General features: G+C 50.6%; 1 protein-coding gene across 2 annotated transcripts in view; it reads left to right on the top strand.

The window, feature by feature from the left end:
- SARDH (sarcosine dehydrogenase) overlaps positions 1–27,988 on the top strand; it is an 86,164-nt gene that overhangs the window by 43,144 nt on the left and 15,032 nt on the right. Inside the window, exons 16-18 of one of the 2 annotated variants that reach the window (XM_039505952.1) lie at positions 3,673–3,820; positions 5,561–5,654; positions 20,617–20,728. In XM_039505952.1, coding sequence (XP_039361886.1) covers positions 3,673–3,820; positions 5,561–5,654; positions 20,617–20,728 — 354 coding nt within the window. The remainder of the gene's footprint in view (positions 1–3,672; positions 3,821–5,560; positions 5,655–20,616; positions 20,729–27,988) is intronic. The other variant, XM_039505951.1, reaches the window with a different exon arrangement.

Here is a 27,988-nt window from a genome sequence, read left to right as displayed (position 1 = left end):
CCTGTGGTCCTTATCTGCTTCAATAAAGGGGAATTAGAAGGGAGCAGAGCAATCAGCCTGGGGATGGGGGGCGAAATGGAATTAAGAGGCTGCTGAGTGGCAGAGGGCATCTTGCTCATCTGCAATGGCTCCACCAAATGGCATTGCCTCAGAAGCCTGGGCGTCTGTTTGCTAATGATACTGCTGCTTCAGCAGAGGACCAGACGTTCCTTGGAGCGGCACGCACACGGGAAAAGGAGAGCTTGGACTTAGGTCCTGAGTGAAAACAAGGTTGGGGGTCACAGCCCATTTGTCCTCCGCGTAAACCCCACCATGTAGTGCACTCTGCCTAGGAGCGGCCTGGGACTAGAAAAGCTGGGGGCTCTGCAAGTCATCAGTAAGGTGCAATGGCAGAGTTATAGGTGGGGTCTGTGTGTGTGTGTGTGTGTGTGTGTGTCTCTGCTGAGCTCGAGGGGAGAACGTCTACACAACCCCTGCCTGTGCTTTACCTGGCTCCAGCCAGTGCTGCTCCTCTCTCCCTTTGAGGAGCACTGAACACAGACACGCACGCCCCTGGAGAAGGGAGGGAAGCTGCTCGGGGAGCTGCTGTGTTTGATGGGTGATGGAGGAGTTTAATAAAAGCAGATCTATTTTTCAATTACTGTAGGTGGCTGCACTTATTAGCGTTATGACAGATTTCTGGAGTGCAGAGCGGTAGAGGCGGGATCGATTATGGAGCATTAATCAGCTCCCGAATCCCTTCTCTGGGTTGGGCTTTTCCCCCCTTGGCATTGCTGACTCAGTGACATTTCCCGCTGCCATGAATGCAGCAGAAACGTTGACCATGGCGTAATCCCCGGGCCCTATGGAACAGCCCTGACTGCCTCCCCGGCCTCATTAACCTTGTAACCCTGGCGTGGTGTCAGAGGGAATTGCTCAGCGATGAATGGGGAAATCCTCTTCGCTCCCCTTCCCCACCATTCTTATTACCCCTCCCCCCATCAGCATAGAAATCGTCCCTGCTTCATGCGGGTCAGTCAGCTGGCACATCCAAATGCCCCACGAGGCCCAAGGCAATGCGGAAGGAAGCCTGGCGTACGTGAGCTGAGCCTCTGTTGGACCAGCGCCTTGTGCGGCTATTGATGGGTATAGAACACAACCACTCCGTTCTGGTAGCATTTTATACCCACCTACAGAGGCGTAAATACTGTACCGAATGCAGGGCCATGGAGAATCAGGCCTGTGTCACTGTAAGAATTTTCAGTACCATTTTCGTGCCCTTCTGCACAGAGGACTGGTCTGTACTACAGAGCCTGGGCTGGTACAGCTACGCCAGAGAAGCAGCGTGTGCCGGCTTGTCTACACTACAGCCAGGATAGCTGGGTCAGCAGAGCCCCCTAACAGAGACACAGTGTAAGCTGATCGAAGGAGTTCTGTCTGCATAGCTAACCCACCGCCCTGAACAGCATTAGCTCTGCTGACGGAAGCGCTTTTCCATTGGCTTAGTTGCATCTACACTAGGGAGTTTTGCCGACAGAGCTGTCTCAGTTTGCGGGTGTGATTTTTGTTGTTGTTGTTCACACTCCTAGCTGACATTGCTATGCCGGCAAAATCTTGTGATGGAGACCAGGCTGACAGGCCAGATCCTCAGCTGATGTAAATCAGCATCATTCCATGTCGGTTTACTCCAGCTGAGGATGGGACCCTGACCGAGGATTGCCTTTTCCATCTGGACCTTTCTAGTGATCTCCCAGAAGTTGAGGTCATGCAATAGAACTGGGAAATGCACTGTGAAAACACCTCGCCTCGCTGTCCCAGGGAGCTTGATCACAATATATTTGTGCTGAGTTTTTCCAGAGGCGACTTTCATTTCCTGCCCTCTTTGCATCCCTTTGGATTGAAGGTACAAAGCACAGGGGACCTATGCAGCTACATTTCCACTGAGTGCACGCAACCGGCACTGTCACATTTCTGTGGAAAACATGCTTGTGAGGACAAGGCGATTTGTTGCTCTCTCTGTGTATCTGATGTCGGGGATGTCAGTAACGGGTGTGTGAGCATGTACACGGGGTACTCGTAGGATGTTTTGCCTTGCACATCTGACTGGCTTCACACCTCGGTGTCGGGTGGAATACTAAATTTTATAGTAGGGCAAACTGGCTGAAAACAGCAGCTTCCAGGGTCCTCGGGGGAAGATTTTGCTGTCTGTTTCAAGGGTCCTTGACAAAAACTCTTGCCGCTTGGAATGACCCGATCCTACAAGCCCTTGGGTACAGAATCCCGGTTGAATTGAATGGGAGTGCCGCATGCTGAAGGATTGCATGGCTGGTACCTGGTACTTGGAGAACTCTGAAGATGAACTGTAGAAAGAAAAGGTCCATCTGGGAGATAATAGAGCCCCTAAGCCAAGTCAGGGAAGCTGCCTGCATAGGAAAACAACACTGGAGCTGAGGGTACATCTACACTGGACTAAAAGCCCCATGGCACGGCCGTGGCTGGCCCGTGTGGATGTTCTGGCTTGGGCTGGAGCTGGGTTCTGGGACCCTCTCTGCTCATGGCTTCCCAGAGCTTAGGCTCCAGACCGAATGCCTACAAAGCAGTTTTACAGCCCAAGCCCTGCGCGTCAGCTGACCCAGGCCAGCCATGGGCGTTTAATTGCTGTGTAGACATCATCTAAGAGGTTCGGGTCAGAGGCACTGTGTGACTGCATCACGCTCCCCTTGGATGCTAACTCTTGGAGCGACTTGTGGAACACCAGAGTAGTAACCCTTCCCCTCCCACCCCCACGGGGGGTGGGAGTGGCTTTTGGAGCTGAATGGAAGGCAAATTTTGTATTTGTATTTGTATTTTCTGCTTCTCCCCTAAGCCGCACCACGTGTCAGGCGTTCACACCTGGGCGAAGTGTGTGCACAACAGTCCCCGTGCTGGTTTGGTAACATTATGCACCCACTCTGCCCAGGTGTGACTGCAACTAGATGGGATGAGGAGAGACGATCAGGTCTGTTTCCATTAGGTGACGCCAGACCATAAAAAAGGTGGGGGAAAAGGAGCTAATTCAAAGCTTTGTCCAAAACTTCAATTTAGTATCAGGTTTGATTATTGTTGTTGTTCTATTTTGCTGGTTGATCTACCCTTTCTGGTGCTGCAGAAAGCAGAAGTGATGAACAAAGGAAAGATCCTGGAGATCCTCTGGCCCTCAGCTTTCTCAGACCTCACTCCGGCCTTACTGAGGAAAAACTCCTGCTGGGCTTGATGCCAGCAGGTGCTGCAGAGCCCTCAACTTTCACTGACTTAAATTTGAATCGAGGGTGCCCTGGCCTCTGTTTGCCAGAAGCTGGGAATGGGTGACAGGGGATGGATCACTTGATGATTCCCTGTTCTGTTCATTCCCTCTGGGGCGCCTGGCACTGGCCACTGTCAGAAGACAGGATACTGGGCTAGATGGGCCTTGTTCTGACCCAGTAGGGCCGTTCTTATGTTTAGCTGCTTGCAGGATCGAGACCAGTGGCTTCTAAGGGAGTTTTGCCCGAGTAAGGACTGCAGGGTTTGCCCCCTTGTGGGAGGCTCCCAGCCCAGTTTGGCAGACCCAAGCAGCTCCGAGAAGCATCTGGCCTCTGGAGCACTCTGCCAAGCTGAGTGTTGAGCTCAGCTGATCGCCATGCCTGGCTCAAGAGCTGGCCCTGTTCCTTGCAGGGGATGGCTATTACCTGGCTGTTGGTGGAGCTGTTGCTCAGCACAACTGGTCGCACATCACCACGGTGCTGCAGGACATGAGGTTGCAGTGCAAGCTGGTGGACTGCTCCGAGGAGCTGGGAATGATCAGCATCCAGGGGCCGGCAAGGTAAGCACCGAGAGGCCAGAGAAGAGACCAGGGTCCCTGTGAAGTGACTGAATTTAACACCGTCCAATTGGGGAGGATCCCAGAGCTTGGCCTGGTCTTCACAGCAATTTTTAGCCCTGCAGCCTGAGCCAGCTGACCCGGGCCGCCCACGGCCACGCTGCGGGTCTTTTATCCCCCAGCAGATGTGCCCACTGAGAGCAGAATCTGGACACGTGTCTGTATTTACTGACCCCCCAGTAGTGTTGGCTCACTGTTCCGGAGCGGCTGAACTATTGATAGTGCCAGCAAGGCAGGTTTTAGTGTCACGCAGCCCAGAGAGGTGACGGGAGCTGGGCAGAGGGGCAGGCCCCGAAGAGTGTTGGCGGGGCTGTAAATGTGCGTTAGACAGCGACGTGTCACAGCCGCCCTTATGTTTGTCTCTGTCATATGTGACAAGCCAGCGCTCATTAGAAACCAGTTCAAGGCTTGGAAGCGGCTGGTGTGTCCCCAGCCACTGGGGCTGCTGACAGGGAAAGGCGGCGAGGAGTCGATAATGAAGGAAAAGCCTCTGCAATGCCGAGAGCGCGTTTATTCCCCTCCGCAGAGCTCAGTGGTGCAGCCAGTGCTGTGCTGGGAAGAGCTGTTCTGTAGCCAAGCCTAGGATTGAGAGCATTTTCCAGGCCATGCCCCTTCCCCCCCACTCTTCCCTCCAGCAGCAATGATACAACAGGGCAGTCCAACCGTTGTGGGTCCCCGTCAGGTGCCCGCGCTGCTAGTAGCCTGCAGGGGATCACTCGTGGCAGCGAGCTCCCACACGCCCTAGGAAGTGTTTGTAGGGCGGGGACCCTCGTGGGGATCTTCTGCTGTGCTGCATGTTTCCAATGAAATGAAACGCCCTCACCGCTTTGGGTTGAGCTTGGGTTTGATCGCTGAACCCTCCAGTCCTGAGGGGGAGGAGGTGAGATACGGGGAAGCAGTGCCCAGTCTTAATGGCGCTAAATTCAGACTCGAGCATGAGACGCCTCCCTCTGCCAAAGCCATCCTGGGCGTTGGAGAAGGGAAAGACCTATGGGCCTGGCGTAGGAATCTCTGGTAAATTCCTCTGGCCTCTGTTGTGCAGGCCCAAGGTCACCAAAGGAGTCTGTGTAGGACAACTCTCACGGGGCCCAGGCCCCTGGAGCTTCTTCAGCTTCAGGTCTTCGGCTGCAATTCGGCGGTGGGGAGTCCTTCTGCCCTGGGACCCGCCGCCGAAGTGCCGGGTCTTCGGCAGCAATCCTCTGGGCGGCCCTGGTGTCAGAAGCCAGAGTAGAACCTAGCTCCTTTGCATCCCAGGCCCTAACCACAAGGGTATAGAAATGTGCATCTTCCACTTACGCTCAGTGAGACGGTGCTCTCTCGCAGGACACACGCCACCATGGCGCATGAGTGAAAAGGATACCAGTAGGTTTCATTTTTCTGGTCCCCTAGGAGTTGTGATGAGGAGAAGAAGCAGGTCACGATAAGACGCTGGCTGTAGATGGCAGCCCTACGCCGCGGGCGGTGTGCCTTTCCCACAGAACCTAGAGAGAGCTACAGAATAAAGAGGGGAGAGGCAGGGCAGATTGTCCTTCCCAAGCAGACAGCCAGCTGCCCTTTCAGGCCATGCCAGAGGCAGAACTTTCCATGTGAGCTGGCACAGTGGGTGTCATGCGTGAGCTAGTGACCTGCTGGCCCCTAGTTGTAGCATCCTTCTCACCAGGGTTTTCTGCTCTTTCCCTGCAGCCGTATGGTCCTTCAGGAGGTTCTCGACGCCGATCTCAGCAACGAGGCCTTCCCCTTCTCCTCCCACAAGCTGGTGAAGGCAGCAGGATGCATGGTAGGAGCGCAAGCCCTAGGCCAACACTCCTTCCTTCCACCGCTTTGCACGGGGAAGGTTCTGCCCCTAAAGTTTTTGCTTAGGTGGCACTCCCGTGTGTGTCTAGGGCCTTTCACATGAGGGCGACAAAGCATTTTGATTGGCTGAGCCTCTCGCACAGCCGCAGCCCCATGAGCCAGGACCTCCTACCTCAGGATGCTATACAAAGGCCAATGCTGGATGTAACCCCCCGCCCCCCGCACACTAGCGCAGGTGTATACCCACCTCAGTGCAGATCTGGGAAGCAGGGACTCCCAGACCAGCAACCATGGGAACCAGGTTTGTGGTACATGTGCGTGAGGGGGAGGAAGCTAAGATGGGGACCAGGATGTTGGGAGGTGAAGGTGTGAGATCTTTAGAGTCACCTGGGCTGGGATATAGAGTTCTGCACCACTAGCAAGCTGGGACTAGGTGATCTGGTAATTCTGTCTGGCCTTAAATCCTATGCCCTGATAAGCCAGGCTCACAACATCTCCAGAGAGACCACCGTTCACATAGTGCCTTGTTAAACTCCCCCATCCACTCGCACCTGGCCGGGTGGTGACTGTGCCTTGTGCTCCCACAAGCACAGCTCTTCAGCAGACCCAAGATCCCCTCCTCTCTCTCTCATCACAAAGCAAAGTGGATGAGCTGGAACAGCTCAATCTGTGTCTCAGCAGAGGCGCTGCAGCCACGCTCCCTGGGATGCAGAGAGAGAGTCCCAAACCAGTATGTAATATCTGCGACAGCAAGGCTGTATTGACCCTGATGAGGGACACAGATTTTTTCTTAATTTCTCTTCCCGTTCAATTTTTAATGTGCAATATGTTTGGGTACAGTCCTTCCATCTCAATAGCAAACCCTCATCGCTATCAAGTGGCTGCTGTCCCTTCAGCTTTCTGCTGAAAGATGTTTGGCTGGATTCCCCACCATGAGTGGAGAGAGGATCCTTGTCTCCTTCCAGCTGAGCCCAACTTCCCCAGGGGGCGATCAGACCTGAAGTCAATAGGATAAAGAAGCTAAATCGAAGGGCAGAAATGTGCCTCTTTCGAATAGAATGGGTTTTGTTTCCATTTAATGGTACTTCCTGCATGTGTTGATAAGCGGTGAATGGACCTCCAAATGGGTTGTAGTTCAGGGGCTGAGCTAGAGGAATAGCCTACATTTATGGAGAGTCTTTCATGCAGCAAGAGCCCCCAAAATGCTTTATTAATATTGCTAAAATGCAGCTGCCTCTGGGGTGGAGGATGATCACTTAACTACAGTACAGCACTCTGTACATCGCTCCATTCACCATGGTCACGTTTCAGTCCTGAGCTCTGTGCAATTGCCCACCTCTGTCTTTACTTTCCAATGCTTCAGACCTGTTGTGCAGTCCCACTGCCTCTCGATCTGAAAAAGCAAGCTATCAGATATAACAGCACTTCCCAGCAACCGCATGGAAACCTTGTTTCATTGCAGTCCTGGGGCTCTGCCCATGTCCATGCTTGCTATCATGCTGGGAATGGAGTGAAGACTGAGCTCTTGGGCTCTGTTACTTCCGGCCCTGGAGTACTGATATCGAAAAGCAGGAGGGCCAATCTCAAGAGCCCCTTTTCTTTAATACGGGGGTCTCCCTCAATGACAAGGTAAAGGGAGTTTGAAGACCATGCATCATGCCTCCCTGTCTCTAAGACCCAGTCACTTTTCAATCCTTGTGGCATCTGGATGGCTCCCTGAGACACAGGGGAGAGGGGATTAAGGGGGGACTGATCACAGTCTATAAGAACCTACATGGGGAACAAATGTGTGAAAATGGGCTCCTCAGGCTGGGAGAGAAAGGTCTAACGTGATCCAGTGGCTGGAGGTTGAAGCTAGACCCATTCCGACTGGAAAGAAGGTGTGCATTTTTAATGGTGAGAGTAATTAACCACTGGAACAATTTACCAAGGGCCATGGTGGATTCTCCATTGCTGACTCTTTAAAACCAAGATAGGATGTGTTTGGGAAAGCCCTGCTCCAGGAATTATTTTTGGGAAGTTCTCTGGCCTGCATTCTACAGGAGGTCAGACTAGGGGATCACAATGGTCCCTTCTGGCCTTGGGATCTGTGAACCTGGACTCTGGGGCAGCTGAGCCGATCTGCTCTGGAACCAAGGCCTTCGGATGGGATTTGTTTTTTCTGCAGCTTGGCTTTGGTTTCCGGTTCTGGCCAGAACGCACGTGTCGGGGGGAGGGAGCGTGGGAGCGTGCTTTGCGTCTAAGAGATGACCAGATGTAAAGAGAGCATTAAAATGTTCTTGGGGGATGGCAGCTGTGTGTGTTGCTTTTGGACGTTTCTCTTCCCCATCCTCCCCCACGCAGTCCCGCCGGCAGCCCGTCACCATCCCTTCTTCCAGCTCCTCTGGCCGTGGCCTGCTGGATGACCCTGAAGCCTGGCAGGGAGAATCATTCTCGGAGCCTAAGTTTGCAGTTTGTCTTGTTCACCTGCACTGACGCTTGGGTGGGAGCTGGGAACTGTTGTACGCTCTAGGGACTTGTGGGTAGCCCAGAATCCAAGCTAGAGCGGCCCGATGAACAAATGGCCTGGCCAGACACACGTGAGCATTGTGCATGTGTATGTGTACATGCAGTGTCCCTAACCGCCCCCACAAAAGGGACAGACTTTGGATGCTAGTATCTTGCTCTGTATTGAAATGAAACGGGCTTGCTTGGGGAGGAAGGTCCTATGTGAAGAGGAACATCTGAATCTGGCCCTAAGTGATTCATTCCTATGTATATATATGCTGTATAGAATGAGGGAGGGGTGTGTGTGTGTGTGTGACCACCCACTACATACTTGGTGAAGAACTGCACACTGGCACAGCAATAACAACTCCAAGAGTGTAGGGGGCCAGCCAAGAAGACCTCCCTATATCTGTCTACGCATGGAGGTGGCTATCAGTCTGTGTGTGAGAGAGAGACATCCACACATGTAGACAGATATAGGGAGGTCTTCATGGCTGGCCCCCTGCACGCTTGGGGTTGCTGTGCCCATCCGTGGGCCTTCACACACAGCTGCACTCACTGCCCGTAACTCTCACCTGTTTCTGAATGAAAAGTGAAAACAGGCTCCTGCGCCCATAACTGATGGCAAAAGGCTCAATGCAAACAGCAGAGCCAAGGATGCTGTCTCCTCACTGGAGGAATCTAGGTGCCCCTCCCACCCGCACCATTCCGCTGCCTGCCGCGTGTAACTCCCTCCTTGCTCTCAGGCTCTCTTCCCCTCCCTGTCCTCTGTCCTTATGCTTCCCTTCATCACCTTTCAGCACTCTCAGCTTCCTTCTGTGCTTGGAGCTGTCTCCCACTTCAAGCCTCCTCTCTTAGCTCCTTCAAATCCTTTCTTAAAACCAGCCCCTTCTAGAAATCCTCGCTTCCTTCTTTCTCATCAACAGTTTCCCCTGGCCCTTCCTTCCCTGAACTGTCTTGTCTGGAGTTTGCTTGTCTACTGTAGGTTGTCAGGGCCGGCTACTGCCACCCTAACTCAGGTTGAGTAGCACCTTGCTCCATGGCAAAGTAAGAGTAGTGAGTTATGTATCATGAGTCAGGGTGGTAGAACCTGGCCCTAAGTAGACTCCTGTCTGTTTCTTATCCTATGCCTCTAAGGTGCAGTGTGCATTTACAGGACTGTTGTTAATAATGATAACTAGTATTCCTTGCACCACTTTAGCACCATGACACCTCTGCCATGGTAGAACGTGGTTCCTCCGACATACAGTGAGTAACGCTTGTGTGTATGTCAAAGGCCTCTATTCTGGCTCTGCTGGAAAGAAAAGTTCTAGGAGCAAAGTGGGTGGCTCAGCGTTCTCATTTGCATGCCAATACCCAGCATGCTTTTCCACGGTGCTCAGTGTTCTCATTTGCATGCCAATACCCAGCATGCTTTTCCACGGTGCTCAGTGTTCTCATTTGCATGCCAATACCCAGCATTCTCTTCCAGCCCACACAGCTGTTTCTTAGCAATGCATGGACTGAGCTCTGGGAAGACGCTGGGAGTTGTCTGGTGGGATAAGTCTTTATGTGCGCACATTGACTTGTGTTTCCGCAGTCATGTCAAAGGCACAAAAGAGCCCTCTTTGCGGCCTAGGGACTGCTGCTGGCGATAGAGAGTCGCTCAACATGGGAGCCCCTTTTTAAAATCTGTGACTGATCAGATGTAAAATAGGTCATGTTCTCCCTTTTAAAATGTCGGGCTGGGGTCCTTGAGAAGTCAGCGTATTTGATCACAGAAGAAGCCTGACAACTTTAAGCTTTCTGTATAAGTGCAGATTGTCTTGAATTTGCGAAGACCTTATCTTTAAAGAGATTGTCTATGCATGTGAAATGCGCGAATGGTAATTCTTAATGCTAATACCCAAGGCTAATCTCCTGTATGTCTGAAGAAACATAATGTGCGTCTCTTTGGAAGACGAAGAAAAATCCATCACTCTGCCCTGGTTCCACTGCTTCATAAAGACTTGCAGATGCAACAGAACTGACCCCGTCCTAGGGATATAGAACAATGTGATGTGCAACAATGGACACAATTACACCCTAGAGCACAGTAATGAACAGTTTTTATGAGACACCATGAGTCTCCTTTGTACTCAATGAAATCATCGCAGTGGGACGTGCACAGTTCCATGCCCAGTATCAATGTCGGGACTTGATGTGGGGTATTTATTACATTGCGTGACTTGCGCACGGCCTCAGTGAAGGGATTAATTGCCTTAAAACATGTTGGTTTCTTTGGCCTTGTCAGAATGGGGCAGAAAGATATTAGTTGTGCTCTCGTTTCTTGAAAAGCTTCTTGGCTTTGGGCTTGTCTACACATGGTGATATTGTGGAATAACTATTCAAGAGCGCAGCTGTTCCAGAACGACTCCTCCTGAATAGTGGAAATTGAGTAAACTAAGCCAGTAAAAGGCACTCTTATTTTGGAATAAGCATGTCCATATATGGAGTTATTCCTGATTAGCTACTCCACTTTAAATTCACAACCTACCGTATTCTGGAATAACTTAAATGTGTCAAAAAGTCATCCATCCATCTGTCTATCCAGCATTGCACAAAAATATCTAAGGAGTGATCTAAACTTATAATTGGGATTTGTTTTTAGACCGTGAAGGGTCTGATGTATTTGGGTACGTCCAGACTACTCGCCGAATCGGCGGGTAGCGATCGATTTTGCAGGGATCGATATATCGCGTCTCATCTAGACGCGATATATCGATCCCCGAACGCGCTCCCGTTGACTCCGGAACTCCACCGGAGCGAGTGGCGGTAGCGGAGTCGACGGGGGAGCCGCGGACGTCGATCCCGAGCGATGAGGACGGGAGGTAAGTCGGGATAAGATACTTCAGCTACGGTATTCGCGTAGCTGAAGTTGCGTATCTTACCTCGACACTGCCCCCCAGTGTGGACAAGGCCTTTGAGAGGGTTATTGCTGGGAAGCTAAGTCGAAGATGGAAGCTTGCGTCTAGTTCCAAGTGCAGCAAAGGGTGCAGGTCATTCTTGTGTCATGGGGTAGAGAGTTCCACATATATGGCCCAGCTCTTGTGAAAGTTCTCTCTCTTCTGCAGAGGCATGTCTTTCCCTGTTTGTCTAGGTTTCTTTTTCCAGCGGAGTGACGCTGCTTGGGAGGTCATTGTTGTGGAAGGCCAGGCCAGCTGTGAGGTAGCGTGGACCAGTTTTAGTCAAGGCTTTGAAAATGACTATAGTGACCTAGGCGCTGTGTCTATGGGGCAGCTGGTGTATTGGGATGATGTGTTAGTGAGCAGACTCACTGCTGCCTTGTGGGCCAGCTGTGGCATTCTCAGCCAGTGGTCACTGCGGCAGACGAGCCAGAGGTTACAAAGGCATGGCCTGTGGTGGCTAGATAGCTCTCTGATTTGGTCGTGAGTAGCCTTCTGACCAGTGTGTTATTTTATTTATTTTAATTGCTGCGTTTTGGTTTCATCTCTTCGTTCTCACAAGGCCTCGCTTTGTCTTGCTGGTTTGATGGTGTTAGGGGATGAGTTCTCAGAGCCTCTCGTTGTCTGGGGTCGTGTCTATATCCCAGGAACTGGGCTGGAAAATGCTCCCTCAATCCCCAATGTGGGCCTTGGTCTCTCTTCTTTAGCAGGATATCTCTAGTGGTGGTTTGTTTCCATGTTATGAGAGCTAAACCTACCTGATCATACAATGTTTCCGCTCTCGGAAGGGCCTCCCTGTGCCTTTGTACCTCTCCCTCCTCCATCAGATTGCCTCTCAAAGCATCTCCTTTCCCTGCCTCCCCAGCCTTGCACCTGAAGAAGTGGGTTTTTTACCCACGAAATCTTATGCCTAAATAAATCTGTTAGTTTTTAAGGTGCCACTGGACCCCTTGTTGTTTTTGTGGATACAGACTAACATGGCTACCTCCTGGTATTTGTCCCCAGCCTTGTTTCGCTCATGGCCTTTCTCCTTCTGTGGTGCCTCATCTTTCCTGCTAGAGAGTTGTCTTGTCTTAGGGCTTGTCTACATGAACACATAGTTCATGGCAATCTGCCCATCCCTAGTGTGCTGCACACCCAGGGTCTGTGTGGATCCTGCCGGCACGTGCATTAAAAATTCCATGGTGCGCCTTGATCTGCACAGCAGCAAGGTCCACATAGACACTTAGTGCGTGGCAGGCTAGTGCAGGATAGATTTATACCCCAGCTTGCCGCAAACCAACTGTTCCTGTAAACAAGCCCTTATGTATTCACACAGCTCTCTGTGTGCCTCGGTTGCTATTTCATCTGGAGCAGCTGAACCACAAGCATTCAGAAGCAATAAGGCACCTGTCTCCACAGAGTCAGGATTTCAATATTTGGCTTCTTTCCCTCCTCCCAGCACATCCTGGCTCTCCTTAGCTCCCGTCCTTTCTTCCTTGACAGTCACTCTTTTCTCCCATGTCTCTTGGTGGCACCTTCCTTGTCTCTCACCACAGCAGCTGCGGTGCCCTCCTCTGTGGGCTCGCAGCTTCGATTCTGGCTCCCTTCTACCACCGTGAAAACCGTGTCGAGGGAGGAGGACCATGGTCAACAGCTCTGCTTTGGCCCAATGGAACCTTTGCCCACAAGGGTAACGCTCATCGGTGCGGGAGGCGGAGCTTTCTCGAGACCTTGGGCCAAACTCCCACAGGGATTAAGGATCGTCACAAATCTCCCCGCTTGCCACTCCAAGTGCCAGGTGCCCTTCTGTGACTGGCTGTCTCTGATATAAAACACAGAGCAGCGTGGACATGTTAAAAAAATAAATATCCTATAAATAAAACCCTACCAATCACACAGCTTAATGCATGATGCCCAGATGCTGTAGTGAAGTATAAGAATCTATATAGACTAGAATCTTTCCCTCCTGCTGCACAGTGACATCTGGTAGGATTGAGCTCCTTGAGGCAGACGCTATTTCAGCCTCTATGCACAGCACGCGATGCTGGTGCTCGGTACATCATAATATATTCCATTGGAATTGGGACCAAGCCCCTGAGTTCCAATCCAGATCTGGGCTTTCCCAGAGTTCAGGAGTCTTTGGAGTTGGGGCTTTGATTTGGACACCTTCTCAGAGGCCCCATCTATCCAGAGAAATTGGCACTGGTGTGCCAGAATGATGTATTCACACCAGGGCAATCCCCTAATGTAACAATGTAAAATGGAGCCTCTGCTGTTGAGAATGTAAGCTGGTAAATTACACCACCGGTGCACTGGAAAGTAGACTGGGTCTAACACTGTAATGGTAATAATGTCCCAGATGGGCACAGAGCCCCCATTCAATTATCTCTCTCCTACCCCTTGCAAGCCCAGCTCATTTAATGCTCCCGATTCATAGACTTTTGTTTGTCTTTCAACGGACCCCCCCCCCCGGGGGTGTGCTGAACGGATTTCACTGAAGAAGTAGGAAAGGGGCTAAATGATCCCTTCGGCCAGCTTGGGCTCGTGCTGAAATGCAGGCAGAGCCTGTGAGGAAACTTGTCCGACAGGAGAATTAAGGACGAGAGCTGACTGTGAAGGAGAGCAAAGCCGTTGCCAGCTGAGGAAAGCGAGGGAGCTTTCAGGGACTGGGCGGTTAATGTAATTAAGACTGAAGTGCTGATCCTTCAGCTGTCATTGAATCTGTTACCAAGAGGCCGGATTAGGTGGCTGCTGAGCAGCGGGTGGAGTTTTCCTGCAGGGATTGGGGCTCCAGGGGTGCGAGGGCTTGGAGTGGTGATTTTGCAGGGGAGTGTGGAGCTTCTGAGAGGAGATTTGCACTCAGAGGTGAGAACATTTTATTGGGGACCCCAGTTAGCTGGGAATATTCCACGCCTTGGCTCTCATTTCCCACCCTTTCCCCAGTTGTGTGTCTCTTCTTTCCACTTGTTCTTTTCCTGCCTGCCTCCTTTCCAGTTCTTTTCTCTACCTGTTCCTGTGCCCCGTCTATCCCGCTGTCTCTGTCCCTTCCTCACCGCCCCCTCCATGGCCAGAAGGTGGGGAATGACTACCCGAACAGCTGCAACGTGAGACATTTTTGAGTCATGTGCTGAAGACCTGGCTCAGGGCAAACATACAGCAGGTGGCATCCCCCCCACACTACTCCTCCCTTCGAAGGTGCTCGTTGTTGGGTGACAACTACATGGGGTTTCCAGCCTCCTCTGCACTGCCACAAGAGAGACGGGAGTGGGGCACACAATCTTGGAGCTCCATGGGATGGTGAGGTTCCTTGAGGCCTGGCTGGGGTCCTGCAGGGTTAGCCAGACGGGCCCAGTTCTATAGGGATGGTCAGGGGCTACTCACAGCCTTGGGTCTAATTCTTGGTGGCTGCCCTGCAGTTCCATGTGTGGGCAAGGCAATGGAGACCTAGGATTTCACAGGACATTTAGTGCACCCATCACCACGACCACCAGCAGCAGCCAGCGAGAGAATTTGTGGGTCCCAGCCTCTCTCCTACCGTTCCTGTGCTCCGCTGTACAGGACAGATTAAATTCATTGGCTCCTGGGGGTGCAGCACAGAAGATGCAGCCCGGGTGGAAGAGGGGACAAAGGTTTTATGCCACCTTTTTGCCCTGGGATGCTCTAGGGGCTGGAATATCTCCCATCCTGGGTTGTCCAGGGACTGTGGTGCAACCAAAAATCCCTATAGCACCATATCTTCTGGGCCTGTCTCCTCCCCTCTCCACTCACCCCTGGCATGCTCCCTCCACCAGTGCTTGAGCCAGGAGCTTGAGAATTCACCCCAAGCAAGCTGGGGCTCCATGCGACCCCAATATGCTGTTAGTAGTGTATGAGCCTGGAGCGGGAGACAGAATCTGCCTCATTGTCTGGGCCAGGGGCTCTCTCGGGTGAAGTTTCCTGCATCCTCCAAGAGCAGCGAGAGCAAAGCCTGGGAAGCAATCTGGCTCCAGAGCTGAGGTTTACAGATTCATCCAAGTGTTTGCAGAAAATAAACTGGATCATAACCAAGCAGATGTGGAGATGCGGAAATAAACTAGCCATGCCTCAGGCAAAGGAGACTGAACTGATTCAAAAATGATAAAGAACCTCGAAGGAGCATAGAGGGTCAGTCATGACCTCAGCAGTCCAGTATGCGACACACACACAGTTGTTTGCAAAGATGTCCACATGCATTTCTGAAACAGCAAATAGCATACAGATCCACATGTTGAGCTCACCCTTGTGGGGTTTTCTTTTTGTTTGAGTCCTTCTTGGATCTACACAATCCCTTCAGTTTGGCGGGAGAGAAGCACTGTAAAGTTTATCATCCTGGCAGAAGCCAGGAACACAGTCTGGGCCCACATCCCCATCCATAAGATGTTTGTTTTCCTCCATATGTTTGCCTGAGTCCCTTTTCAAATGATTCCTGCTAACCGTTTCCTGTGGCAGGTTATTCCCCAGGGCCCTAATACCACGTTTCTTACACAGGCAGAGCACCCACTGAAGTCCAATAGGATAAGCACACGGGGCCCTGTATGAAATACTCTCTGCTTGAAGACGTGAATGACAAAAACAAACAAGCAAGATCCAGATTTTGGCTCAGTCCCAACGCCGGGAGTTATTTGGATCTGGGTTGTTCATCCAGCCCCGTATGGAGCCAGAGGCCAGGTGCAAAATGTAGATCAGGGTTCGAGCTCCAAACCACGCGCATGCATTTGACCCCAATGTCAGAACTGGGCTTTGGCTACAGTCTCACCTCTAATCCAAATGACTAATGCGTCTGACTGCCTTGGCGCTTGTGCACGACACAAGCTCTGGGTGTCCTATTGACTAAAATAGCGAAAAACTTCATTTAAGGTGACTAGGGCAATTTGCTCAGACAAATCCCAGGGCTGGTGTGGGGGAGAGACTGCCTAGAAGAGCTGAACAATCCCCGTGATCAGCAGCACACGCTGAAACGGGAAACCAAGTGAAATCCCCAATGGCTCCCAACCTCAGAAGCTTTGGCAGGGCCGGCTCCAGGGTTTTTGCTGCCCCAAGCGGCAGGAAAAAAAAAAAAAAGGCAAGCCGCGATCGGCGGCAGCTCCACCGCGCTGCTGCTTCTTCGGCGGTAATTCGGCGACAGGTCCTTCCCTCCGAGAGGGACCTGCTGCTGAAGAGCCGGACATGCCGCCCCAAGCACCTGCTTGCTGAGCTGGTGCCTAAAGCCTGCCCTGAGCTTTGGGATCACCTGGGAAGGGCTGGCAATGGGGGTAACGATGAGGGGTAAATGAAATGCTCTTTACACCTTGCATGCACAACTGCGATAGTTAGCTCGCCACTTCTCCAGCTGCAGGAGGAGGAAGAGGGGTAGCAGGTTAGCAGGCAGAGAAAGGTGGCACAAAGAGATCTCTTCTACTTGGGAAATTGCTCCCAGGAGAGGAGGCCATGGGTTTTAGAAAGATTGTTTTAGCTATTTGAACCGGCTCTTTAGGAAGTGCGTGACTGAGGTGGAACTGAAAGGGAGGAAAGCACCACGGTTAACCTAGTAATGGCCACCTCCTCAGTAGGAAAACAAGGGGATGGAGATGTGTCTTAACATTATCAAGCTCCTTAAAATGTGCGATTGATGGGAACTGGTGCATCTTACTGGGGAGAGACTGGCTGCGATTCCTCCATGTCCACGCCTGCTTAGTAATCCAAAGGCAGCAAAATGTGGGGCGGGGGCCCTGATTATATTAAGGAAATATACCAGAGTAAGTGACACTGATGTGCATCCTGCTTTATGTTGCTGCAGAGTGTCTACATTAGGGGCTTGCACTGGTCAGATGGGTGCCCATTGCCTGCCTGTAAGTGGTCTTTGGTTGGTTGTTTAGTTGGTTGCTTTTGGAAAGGAGGGGAGAAATTATCACGGTCTGGATTAGTGAGAGCAGAGCAAATCTAGAGCTGCAGCACAGAGTAATCTGCTCCTTCCCCTTCAGACAAGACCTGGCCCATCATAGCACAGTGCATCCTGCATACAGGTGCACTTGTATTCTGGCCTGGGAAACTCTCCACGGCTCTCAGCGTGAATGCTCCATCGCTTTCCCTGCATCGCGCCTGAGGGTACGCTTCCCCTCTCCATCATGACACCTGAGAACTCAAGGGCATTGGCGCTGCTGTCATTTGGGATCAGGAAACGCTTGGTGGTGCATGAAAGCAGCTCCAGTGGGACCCACAAAGTCAAAGGTATTGTGTGGTAGTGCAGAGCAATGCCACGCTCCGTAGCTGCTGTGTTGCGTGGAAGGTCATTTGTAGCGGAAGAACAGCTTAGCACAGCTCCTTCTGCCTCTGCTGGGGGAAAGTGTCCTTTTGCCAGGCGAGCGTCATCTCTTGATAGAAATGTTCTTTAGAGACCATCAGTCAGTGCCCCGGCAGGAATCTTTGATGTGAGGTAGAGGCAGCCACAGGATCACTTGTGGATGGCCAGGGACTGCTCCGTGCAGCAGGCACTGCACAGCTGGTGATGTGACCACTCCCACAGGCAGCTCCAGAAGAGAGAGGATTATCGCATGCAATATCCGTGGGAGGCCACTTCCAGCCTGTGTTGGCAGACGCTATCCTTGCCTAGCAGGGTGCCGGATTTGAGGATAGAGGTCTTTCCTAGAGACGAAGCCTGAGTTTTTTCCTAAAGTATCGGCTGACCTGTCTGCTCCCATGGAAGTCCATAGCCGTTTTACCGTTGATTTCCATGGGAACAGAGGGAGGCCAGCGTTGAGTGCTGTGAGCCCACCAGAACCAAACACCTCCGGCCCACTGGCTAGGTAGTATCTGTGTCTGAGCTCTGCCGCTCAGACCGTGCTCCAGTCCCAACCATCACCAGTGGCTGACTCCCTTCTTTTCCTTGCCATATGCTCCTGGGGAGGCATTGTCCTCACCAAGGGGTTGCAGCACCCTCTGACCCGCCGTCCTGTGCCTCTCAGCACACTGCCTGCCCTCTCCTCTGGCTGAAAGAGATTCTCCACCTTCCTGCTGGTTCCTCCATCTCTGCTAAGGGCCCGGGTAGCACTAATCCAAGTGGATAAGGATGGAGCAGGCCATTAGATGATGCTTGGTGCCTCAGGGAGGCAGGAAGTATCAGACCCATTAAGGGAGGCTCTTAGCCGGGAACAAAGAGAGTGATTATGGGAAGCTTCCGGAGGTCAGTCACAGCGTACTAAGATTATTCCCTGTTCACACTGGCACCCCAGCGCTGTAGCAGCAGCGCTATACTCTTTATTCCTCTCTTGGAGGTGGAGTACAGCCAGCGCTGTAGCCACGGAGATACAGTGCTGTATGTGCCTTGCCAGAATGGACGGGGGAGTGAGTTACAGCGCTATAAAGCCACCAACAGCGCTGTAACTCTCAAGTGTAGCCAAGGCCTGAGACCGTTGCACTGGTAGATAGGCTGCTTACCAAGGAGAGGGGGGAGACTCTGAGGTCAAGTCCTTGTTGCAGAGTGGGGATTCCAGCCGACATCTCCCACATTGCAGGCAGATGCCTTAACCGCTGAGATAACAGATATTAAGGGTTACATGGGCAAGTTTTTCTGGCCCCAAATGGGATGTTCCAATTTGTCAGCACGTTCTGAGCGTTTCGGAACCGAATGGAATATTTTTCCTGGTCAGTCTAAGCAAACACCCTAGCAGACGTGTAATCCAAACACCTTTCCTTCCAGTATCAGGGGTAACACATGGCATAGTATGCCCAAAAAGAACGGGGTGGGAGGAGAGAGGGAGAGAGAGTGTGTGTGTGCATGTGCAAAGTCCAGATGCATCAGAGCATCAAACAGCTTTTGTGGTTTTGGGGTAGGCATGTGACTTGCAGAATTGTGCTCTGGCCCTAAAGGCAAAGCCAAGCTGCTCCGGTATCTTAGAGCTCTGCTTTTACAAACACAAAGATGTTCCTGACTCAGGATTTAACCAAGCATTTTTCATCCGGTCTGAGTAATCTAACAGCATAATGGCAAGACGGGAAAAGAACTGACTCAGACTCCTCTCAGCCGCAAAATGTGTGTCCATTAACACCCAAGGGGCTTCTCTGAAACAGCAGGTCATTTGTGCCTTCTGCTTGCACAGGGCCAAATCAAGGACTGGAGACTTTGGCCCATAATACTGGAGATAAGTGCTTTACTGCTGAATAGTGAAAATAGCTGGTGCCTCTGGGATACCCAGTTTGTCAGCAAGCTACACGATACAGCCCCTGCCAGGCAAGTGGAGATTGTGCTGATAAGTACTGTACCATCTCACAGCACCTGTCCATCAGGGGCCATGGTGCCATAAGAAACCTTTCTTTTGAGCAGTGCTTCCTGGACTGGAATGATAGAGCCACATGTTATGGGTAGGTAGTGATGTGGTTAGCAAAATTCCCTCCCCCCGAGCCTGCAGTCCTCCCAAGCATATCCTCCATTGCAGGTAATAATCCACCTCTCTCGAGCAGTAGACCTCACTGCTGCAAGCGCCGCCTGTCAGCCAGTGATAAACTGTGATGGAAGTTTTGCTTCTTACAGTGAATTTGATAGAGCTTTATCGAGGGCCATAAGCAATGGAGGAATTTGTTACACCTAGAATCCAGTGTAGAAATGTTAGCCGAGAGACTGAGCTAAATCCCTCCCTGACATAACTCCGTCGACTGTCAATGGGATGAACTGGATCCAGGGTCTTAAAAAAAACAACCTATTGTGATGGTTGTCACAGATTAATTCATTTGTTGAAAAAAATCAGCCAGAGTGAGGATGCACACAGAGAATTCCAGCTGAGTTAATGACTTTCTGGAGACAGCTGATCAGTTACTGAGTGTGTGTGTGTGTGTGTATACAGCATATTACATTGTGCATAATATCAAGATCTGTACCCTTTTGAATTTTAGCAGTGGGTGGATTTTCATCATCAAATATGCACCCAACTAAATAAACGTAGATGGACGGCACGGTGCTGTTTTTTGGCTCCATGTGAAATATCGTGGGAACATCAGTTCCCAGGAGCATTTGGCCAGAGATGTCAGACAACCTAACAGCAGAATGGGACAGCTGATGTCACGGTATCTAGGGGGAAATTTAATGACTGCAGCTTGCAGTATCTTTGTGCTGGTGACTTCAAGCCTGTTCCCCTCCAGCCACTTCTCTGATACATAGCCCGACACACGTGCACGAGCATGTGTGGATGTGTACAGTCCATGGATGTATATCAGCTGGTCAGATCTGCAGACTGTCTGAAACCAATTACTGCCAACCCACACCTTTTGGATGGCTGCATGGTTTGTGTGACACTTTGCTTCAACACTCCGGCTGGGACCCGACTGTTCCCCCCAGCTGTAGTTATACCAAGTGATTTAAAGGGAAGGGCCAGGCTAAGCTTTTCTCAGGAGGGAAGTTGCTCTTGTACAGGAAGTATCTTGTGTTCCCAAAGCCAGCAATACAGCATCCCCCGGCAGGATAAATGAACCGCGGAGTTGGCTGTCAATGCCCAAAGCATCTCCTGCCGCGATTAATACTGTAGCTGGCTCCAGTGCCTTGATCTCTTGCTGTTCTCTAATTAGGTGACACATTCATATGGAGCGAAAAGCTTTTCCGTAGCCGGAGCTTTCCTAAGCCTCAGAAGTAGATTTCGAACCTTCATGCTTCATTGCACTTCCAAGACAGGCAGGCTCGGTGAGTGTTGTTCTATTGTAAGGAAGCTCAAAATAAATTCACGATACCTTTTGTGTTTCTTCCCCCCCCACCCCAGTTCTATTGTTGCTCACATTAAGGCATCTAAAAGCAGCATTAAATGCCACTTTCAAACTTGGAGGTTTTTTTTTTAGACATGCCTTTAGCGCACAGGAAAGGTGGGGGGCGGGGAGGTGCCAAACCTTTTGACTTTCTGCAGGGATAGATCTGTTCCAGTCCGTCCTCCACTTAAGGAAACTAAGGTATCCAAAGGTGCTGACACTCTAAACCCTCTAAAGTGAAGATAATTTGAAAGGAGGAAACAAAAAATGAAAAGCAGAAAGCTCCTATAGGAGTCTTGTTAATGCTCATCCCGTGGAAACGTGCATCCTGCCGTTGGGCCTGAGCAGAATTAGGAAATTTCACTTGTTTCCTTGGGGACCACAAGAGGAAAAGCTGGTATTTTCACTCCTTCTGAGTGATGATGCAGTAGGTAAACAGAGAGTGACACCTTTGCTGGCTGGAGCAGGTCTGCATAACAAAAGGCTTCCTCGCACAGCATTTAATTTTGTGCTAATTTTGGCTGAGCCAATGAAAAGCAAGATGCACACAACACCGGATCTCTTGAAAGTGGCGCTTTGCGTTTGGCTCTCCGGATCTGTGCGAACAGCAGAGACACAGCCGGAGTTTGCTGGCTAAAACTCGTTAATGCTGATGCCCTTCATTTAGTCCTCTTACCCTAGAGTCTTTGGCTTGCTCCTGCCTATACTGCCATGGCAGTTGTTGCCCAAGAGGGAACGGTACAGTTTCTCGATTTCAATGCCGAAGGCCACGGGTCCAGAATGGTTCTCAGCAGAGGGGACTCTGAAATTCCCTTTCTCTGCTGATCCAACATAACGGGTGGGTCTACACTGCAATCAGAGATGTGCCTGCAGGACTCATAGACATACCGTAGCTAGCTCAGGTACTTGAGCAGTGAAGTTGCGGCAGCATAAGCTGTACAAATTTGCATGCCCGGGACTCTCAATATAGTCGGTATATACTGCATATACTTGCCCGCCTGGGGATATACTCAAGTGGCTAACACAGTTATTTGAGCTAGCTAGATCAGAGCTAGCTCAGCTATGTCTACATTGGCTGTGGTCGCACCTCTGGTTGCAGTGTAGACTGGACCAAGTGTTGGTTGACGTTTCAGGGCATGGTTCACGGCCTGACGGGGCAAGACGGGTGAAGTGATATCATTTATTGTACCAACTTCTGTTAGTGCAAGAGACCAGCTTTCGAGCTACACAGAGCTCTCCTTCATGTCTGGCTTATCCCAAGTGTTTGCTGGAGCATTGGCTGGTTGATGTGTTGTTTGGGGGAACGTGAGAGGAGTTTTAGGGGATTGTTAGTTGGTTTTGAAAGTCATTAGTACTGCTACAGTTCGTCCATGTGCCTGGGGATTCTGTAATCGGGCACATCATTCACAACCACCTCTCCCCGCCTAGATATTGCTTCCCCCCTCAAAAGCCGTGTTTGAATAATTGCTCTCCCTTACGACCCATGAATATTTCATCCGCCTAATCTAGATTAGTGCAGTGCGTCATGTTAAATTGTCATCTCCAGAGCCAGCTCAGGCGCGCACCGCTGACAGCTCCTTTCCTTGGAGCTGTCGTGAAGGGTTGTCATGCCACATGTATTAGTAAGATGCCCCATTGTGTTACTAATTGTAAGTGTGGTGTTGTATTCCAGAGGTTTGACAGGACTGAAGGCTGTGAATAATCTGAAGTTTATAAAGCCTCTGCCTGGTATTTTTAAATGTGTTGTGACGGGTTCCCCCTGGGGTGCCACTTGGAACTGGGGTACCACTGAGCCTGCCTGATCCACCAGCCTGGGCTCCCTTTCACACTCTGGTGCTGTGATAAATTGCCAAGCTCCCCAAGCCTGCTCTTTCACCAGCACACACACCGGTAGGGACACACCCAGCTGCAGCTTCACACAGCTCTGCATGGGAAGATTCAGCTAAGGCACCTCCCAGATGCTAAGGAACGCACTCCCCTCTGGAGTGTAAACCCCACATTACACTGTCTTGCGTTGCACAGAGAACTGTACAGTGTAAGCTCATCAAATTCTCCCCCTCCCTCAATGTGGAGGAAGATATGCACAGCGATTGCCCCCCCCCCCCAGTTATGAATTCCACAAACTGGTTTTAGAGAAAACAACAACAAGTGTATTAACTACAAAAGATAGATTGTAAGTGGTTATAAGTGATAGCAAACAGAATAAAGCAGATGACCTTAGTAAATAAACAAACCCACAAACTGAGCGTAACAAACTAAATAAGTAGGATATGAATTAGCAAATTCTCACTCTGAGTGATAAACAGGCTGGCAGATTCTTAAGGCACAAGTTGCTTTGGATTTCCCAGGTTTTCATAAACAGGCTAAAAATCCTTCTCGCCTGAGACCATCACTTCCCACAGTTCTGTCCTTGCCCTTCAGGTGTTTCCAGGTGTGTAGTTGGAGGGAGAGTCAGGTACCATCATGTCATTGTCCCTCTTGTATATCTTCTTCCCAGTTGCTGGAAAGCTCTGTTGCTGTGACCTGGGTCCAACAGTTTCCACTGTGTAGTGCTCTCTCTGAGAGGTTTCTGTTGTACGCAGTTCCTGGGGTAATCCTTGTGCTTGTGTGCATCTCCTCAATAAGCCATTAACATTGGTTGGCCTTTTTACTGTTGTACCTGAAATGCTGCTTGTGGGTGTTTTCAACCTCACAATATGTTTCAGTAGCACATACCTAGCCAAACTTCACAGACAGTGATAGCACCTACAATCCCACGAGATATTACTGTCTAGCAGATCAGGACTTTTAGAATGATACCTCACAAGACATACTTTGTACAAAACATATCCTGATTACATGATATTGGGGTGCCAGGGTGTCACAGTGTCGTATGTTAAATTTTAGCGCTCGTGCAATGAAGTAGCACCAGCTGAGATCAGGCACAGCGGAGGCTGTCCAACCCTTCACAGATATGCCAGCATGCCTCCATCTTGACCTTCAGAGCACCCTGAAGGACCTCACTGCATGTGCCAACTGTCCTCTCTCTTGACCTGTGACACTTCCACCAAGTGCAGGTACCTCAACAGTTCTGCTCTGTTGACCTTCTCTCTGGCCAGGGAAACACTTCTACTATACCAGTACTGAGCTCCCAGGCAGCTCTGCCTCTCCACTGCACTCCTACCCTTCTCCTGGATTTCCCATCCAACTCTGCCCCTGCACCTCGGTCATGATGCACTGCACCTCCCACTGTTCTGATCCTGAGCTTGGTTTGGAGTAACACCTGCCAGTTAGGCTGAGTGGGGTCCAATAGCACAGTGCTTTTGTGATGCAAGTAAGGGATCACTAGGGCTTGAGTGAAGAAGATGAAAAACTCACAGTAACTTAATTTATTATTATTTCTATTGCAGTAGGAGGTAGAGGCACTAACTAAGATTGTTGTGCTAGGTGCTGTACATATAAATAGGAAGAGATGATCCATGATTGAAAGCGCTTACAGTCTAAATTGCAGAACTACTATCCCCAATTTATGTTTGGGGATCTGAGGCAGAGAGATGGGGTGACTTGCCCAAGATCATAAGGGAGGGCTCAAAAAAGAGCTAGATAAATTCATGGAGGATAGGTCCATCAATGGCTATTAGCCAGGATGGGCAGGGATGGTGTCCCTCGCCTCTGTTTGCCAGAAGCTGGGAATGGGTGACAGGGGATGGATCACTTGGTGATGACCTGTTCTGTTCATTGCCTCTGGGGCATCTGGCATTGGCCACTGTCAGAAGACAGGATAGTGGGTAGATGGACCTTTGGTCCGACCCACCATGGCTGTTCTTAGTTCTTAACTAAAACTTGAACCCAGATCTTCTGAGTCCTACCCATCACCTTAACCACTAGATCATTGTTCCTCTTAGAGAACTTAAATTGTATTTGACGCCAGGTTTCCATGTTCTACTGACTAGCGAGTGAATTACATAGTGGTGATGTACCATTTTACTTCCAGAAACATACTTTTCTAATAACACAGGGCCCTGTGTAGAGCTTAATCCGGTTAATTCCTTATATATTAAGACAAGTTCTGTTGACTGAATACTGAGTAGATAAATGTCTGTGAGTAAGAACGCAAGTGTGAAACAGAACACGCATCAGAAGCTGCTGGACCATGAATAATTGTTCTCCCGCTAGGATGTAAGATTAACTTTGGCACAACATGCCACTAGGTGCGTTGGAAGGTGTTGTACTCAGGCAGCGGAGTGTTTTGGTGCCTGTAAAAGGAAGCCGGCTGGAAGAGTTCCCCGTTACCACAGGGTGGCTGACAAATGATATTGTAGAGCTCTGTGAATTAAAACAATATCTAGCTACAATGCACCTTATTTCTAAGAGTCTACACGGAGCCTCCATTTTTTTGTCTCTTTGTCTGTTATATTCAAAAGTTTTGGCCTGGACTGATGTGGCTTTTTAAAGACGCTGCACTTTCTGCGCTCCAGGTGGCTTTCTAGCTGCATTAGCTCTGATTTCAGCTGTTCTGATGTATTTTCTGTAGTATTCATAGTATCTCACATCAATACAGCAGTTTCCCCAGGTGCTTTGGGCCGGATCTTGCCAGATGCTGAGCTTCCCCTGGGAGGTGCTCAGCAAATGCCTTAAGCTCATGCTGAAGTCGATAGGCGTTGAAATCAATAAGATCTAGGAACCTTTTAGGTTCAGACCCTGGGGAAATAAAGATCACTGAAATGCAGCTATCTCTGGGGTGGAAGCAAGAGCTCCTCACAACATCATGCAGAAGTTTATGACAGGAAGTGAAGACTCCCCTAACCAGATGAAACTGAAGGGTAGATGGAATTGTCTAAATATCCTCTGTTTGCCCTCCCACTGACCTTCACCTCCATAGGTGTGTCATGGTCTCCCTCTCCTCCTCTCCCCTTCATGATTTAGCAGCATACGGGGAGCCGAGGCAGCTCACACTGCAGGAGCCTGCTGGTTAACCTCTACATAACCCCGGGTTGCTTACGCCTCCCTCTATCTTGTTCTCCTTTAAAATCAATAAGGAAAACAGCAGCCGGGCACTGCATTCTGATAGAGATATGGCTCAACCTCCCTGGGGAAATCTGCTCACCCTTAATGTCCTTTTCAGGGGCCTTTTCCTCCTCCCAGTAAATTGGATGGCAAGTCTTGCAGTGGGTGTAGGATCAGTCCCCATGCATGGCTAAGTCTCCTGGTCCAAAATCCAAGTTTCCTCTAGTGCCCATGGGCTTCTGAACTCCCTCTCCCCCAAATCCACTGCATGACTACGAAAACTACCCTCACCCCCTCTGCAGCAGGCTGCCTCTTCCCTTCCAATGCATGGGCTCTCCCTGCATTCGGCCTGAGCTGCTTTTAGCTCAAGTCTGCACCGTGGGCCAAACCTATTCTGAAGCTGGAGCAGAGCCAGGACAATTACGGAGACTTGAGTAAAGTTTGCAGAGTGCTGCTGCAGTCTGGCACAGAACCCAGGGGACTGGCTCCGAAGGGCAGGGAGAGGAACGGCTCACCAGCGAGCTTTGCTTCTCTGCACCGCGGTGGAGCGTCTTGGGAGGGCCGGGAGCGTTTCATACCCAGCAGATGAAAGAGAAGTCGGGCAGCTGCGTGCTTCTTCCAGGTGTTCTAGTAAAAGGGGTTGATAGAGGGTCTAGGCTAGTCCTGAGCCTGATGGGCTAAGATGCCTGGGCAACACAGGGTGGCACCCGTGGAGTGATCAGTGTCCTCGGTGAGGCCCCAAAGCTTTCACTGCAATCAGGCTCTGTGTCTACAGGTCCCTCCCTATGCAGTGTAGCTGTGCATGCTTGACTGCAGATGTACAGTACAGCTCTCTCTTTGTTGTTCTTGACGCGGCATCCTGATGTGTTCTCCCGGCACTGACTTTCCCAGGGTTACTTTACGTCGTCTGTCTGTCTAGCCCCAGACACACACACGTGTGTCTGTCTGGCCTCATACGCATCTGTGTGTCTCTGTCGGTCTAGACCCGTGCACGTCTGTCTGTATAATCCTATTTCTAGGGCATCTGTCACCACAGGACAGAGAGTGCCCCCAAACATTCCAATCTCACCCTAGAAATCTAGGTGACATTTCCTCAGCATTCAGTCTCCTCTCTGCTGCAACTACTGAAGTCATGTTTTTCCATCAACTTAGAAAGCTGGCAAATGTTATTTAAGGGATGCAGGTGTATCTAAGCACCAAGCATAAACAAGTGTCCATTGCGAAAGAGCAAAGGAGCAGAGGCCAGTGAAAGGAAACGAGGTGCCTGCTCTCAGAGCCGCTTATTTTGCAGCAAGAGAGCGAGTTAGGTTGGATATTAGCAAAAACTTTCTAACTCGAAGGGTAATTAAGTACGGGAACAGGTTACCAAGGGGGGTTGTGGAATCCCTGTCCTTTTTAAGACCAGGTTAACTAAACACCTGTCTGGCATGATCTAGGTAGACTTGGTCCTGCCTCAGAGCAGTGGGCTGGACTTGGTGACTTCTTGTGACCCCTTCTAGCCCTACATTTCAATGATCTATGGCTGCGTAGTGCCTAGGAGTTCCCTGTTCTAGTGCCAGTCACCGGGTAACTTTGGGGAAGTCACCTGACCGCTGTATTTCCATCTGCACAATGGGGATAGCACGTCCCAACCCCCCAGGGGTGCTGCAAAGCAGTTGGAGATTCGCACGTGGAAGATACTCTTAGGGAGCAGTCCACAGGGCTCCAGCTCATTTTAAAGCACACAGGCCCTTGAACTTATCCTTATCTTCAGGGACCTTGGAGCTGGGCCCCGTCGATGAGTATTTCTTAAAGGAAACAAGCCATCGCCATTCTGGCAGCGCGTTTCCTCACTGTCATTCTGTTTGCTTCTCCCTCCCTGTCTTTGCTGGGATCCTTTCACTCGCTGAGGTCTCTGAAATGGAATAATCCATTTCCATTTCCATTAGGGTTGCAAAGTGGGTCAGAAAGGCGGAAAACAAAATCAGCGCATTATGCACCCACAGCCCCTTAGAGGAGACGCGAGGAGTACACTGTTCTAAGCACAGGGCTGCCCGCCCACTCACACGACGGGCAGCGTGTTACAAGAGCTTGAGCCATGGATCCAAATGCATCAGAACTTTGGCGCAGTTTGGGTTTAGGTCAAAATCTTACCGCTCCGGCATGTCCCGTTGAATCAAAGAACGCCGCAGAGAATGGAGAGCTGGTCCATAGACTCTCTGGAGATTCACCGAGG

The sequence above is a fragment of the Mauremys reevesii genome, linkage group 19, assembly GCF_016161935.1.
Source record: "Mauremys reevesii isolate NIE-2019 linkage group 19, ASM1616193v1, whole genome shotgun sequence".
Lineage (NCBI taxonomy): Eukaryota > Metazoa > Chordata > Testudines > Geoemydidae > Mauremys > Mauremys reevesii.
The sequence above is the reverse complement of the archived record's forward strand: the minus strand, read 5'-3'. Positions and strand labels throughout refer to the sequence as shown.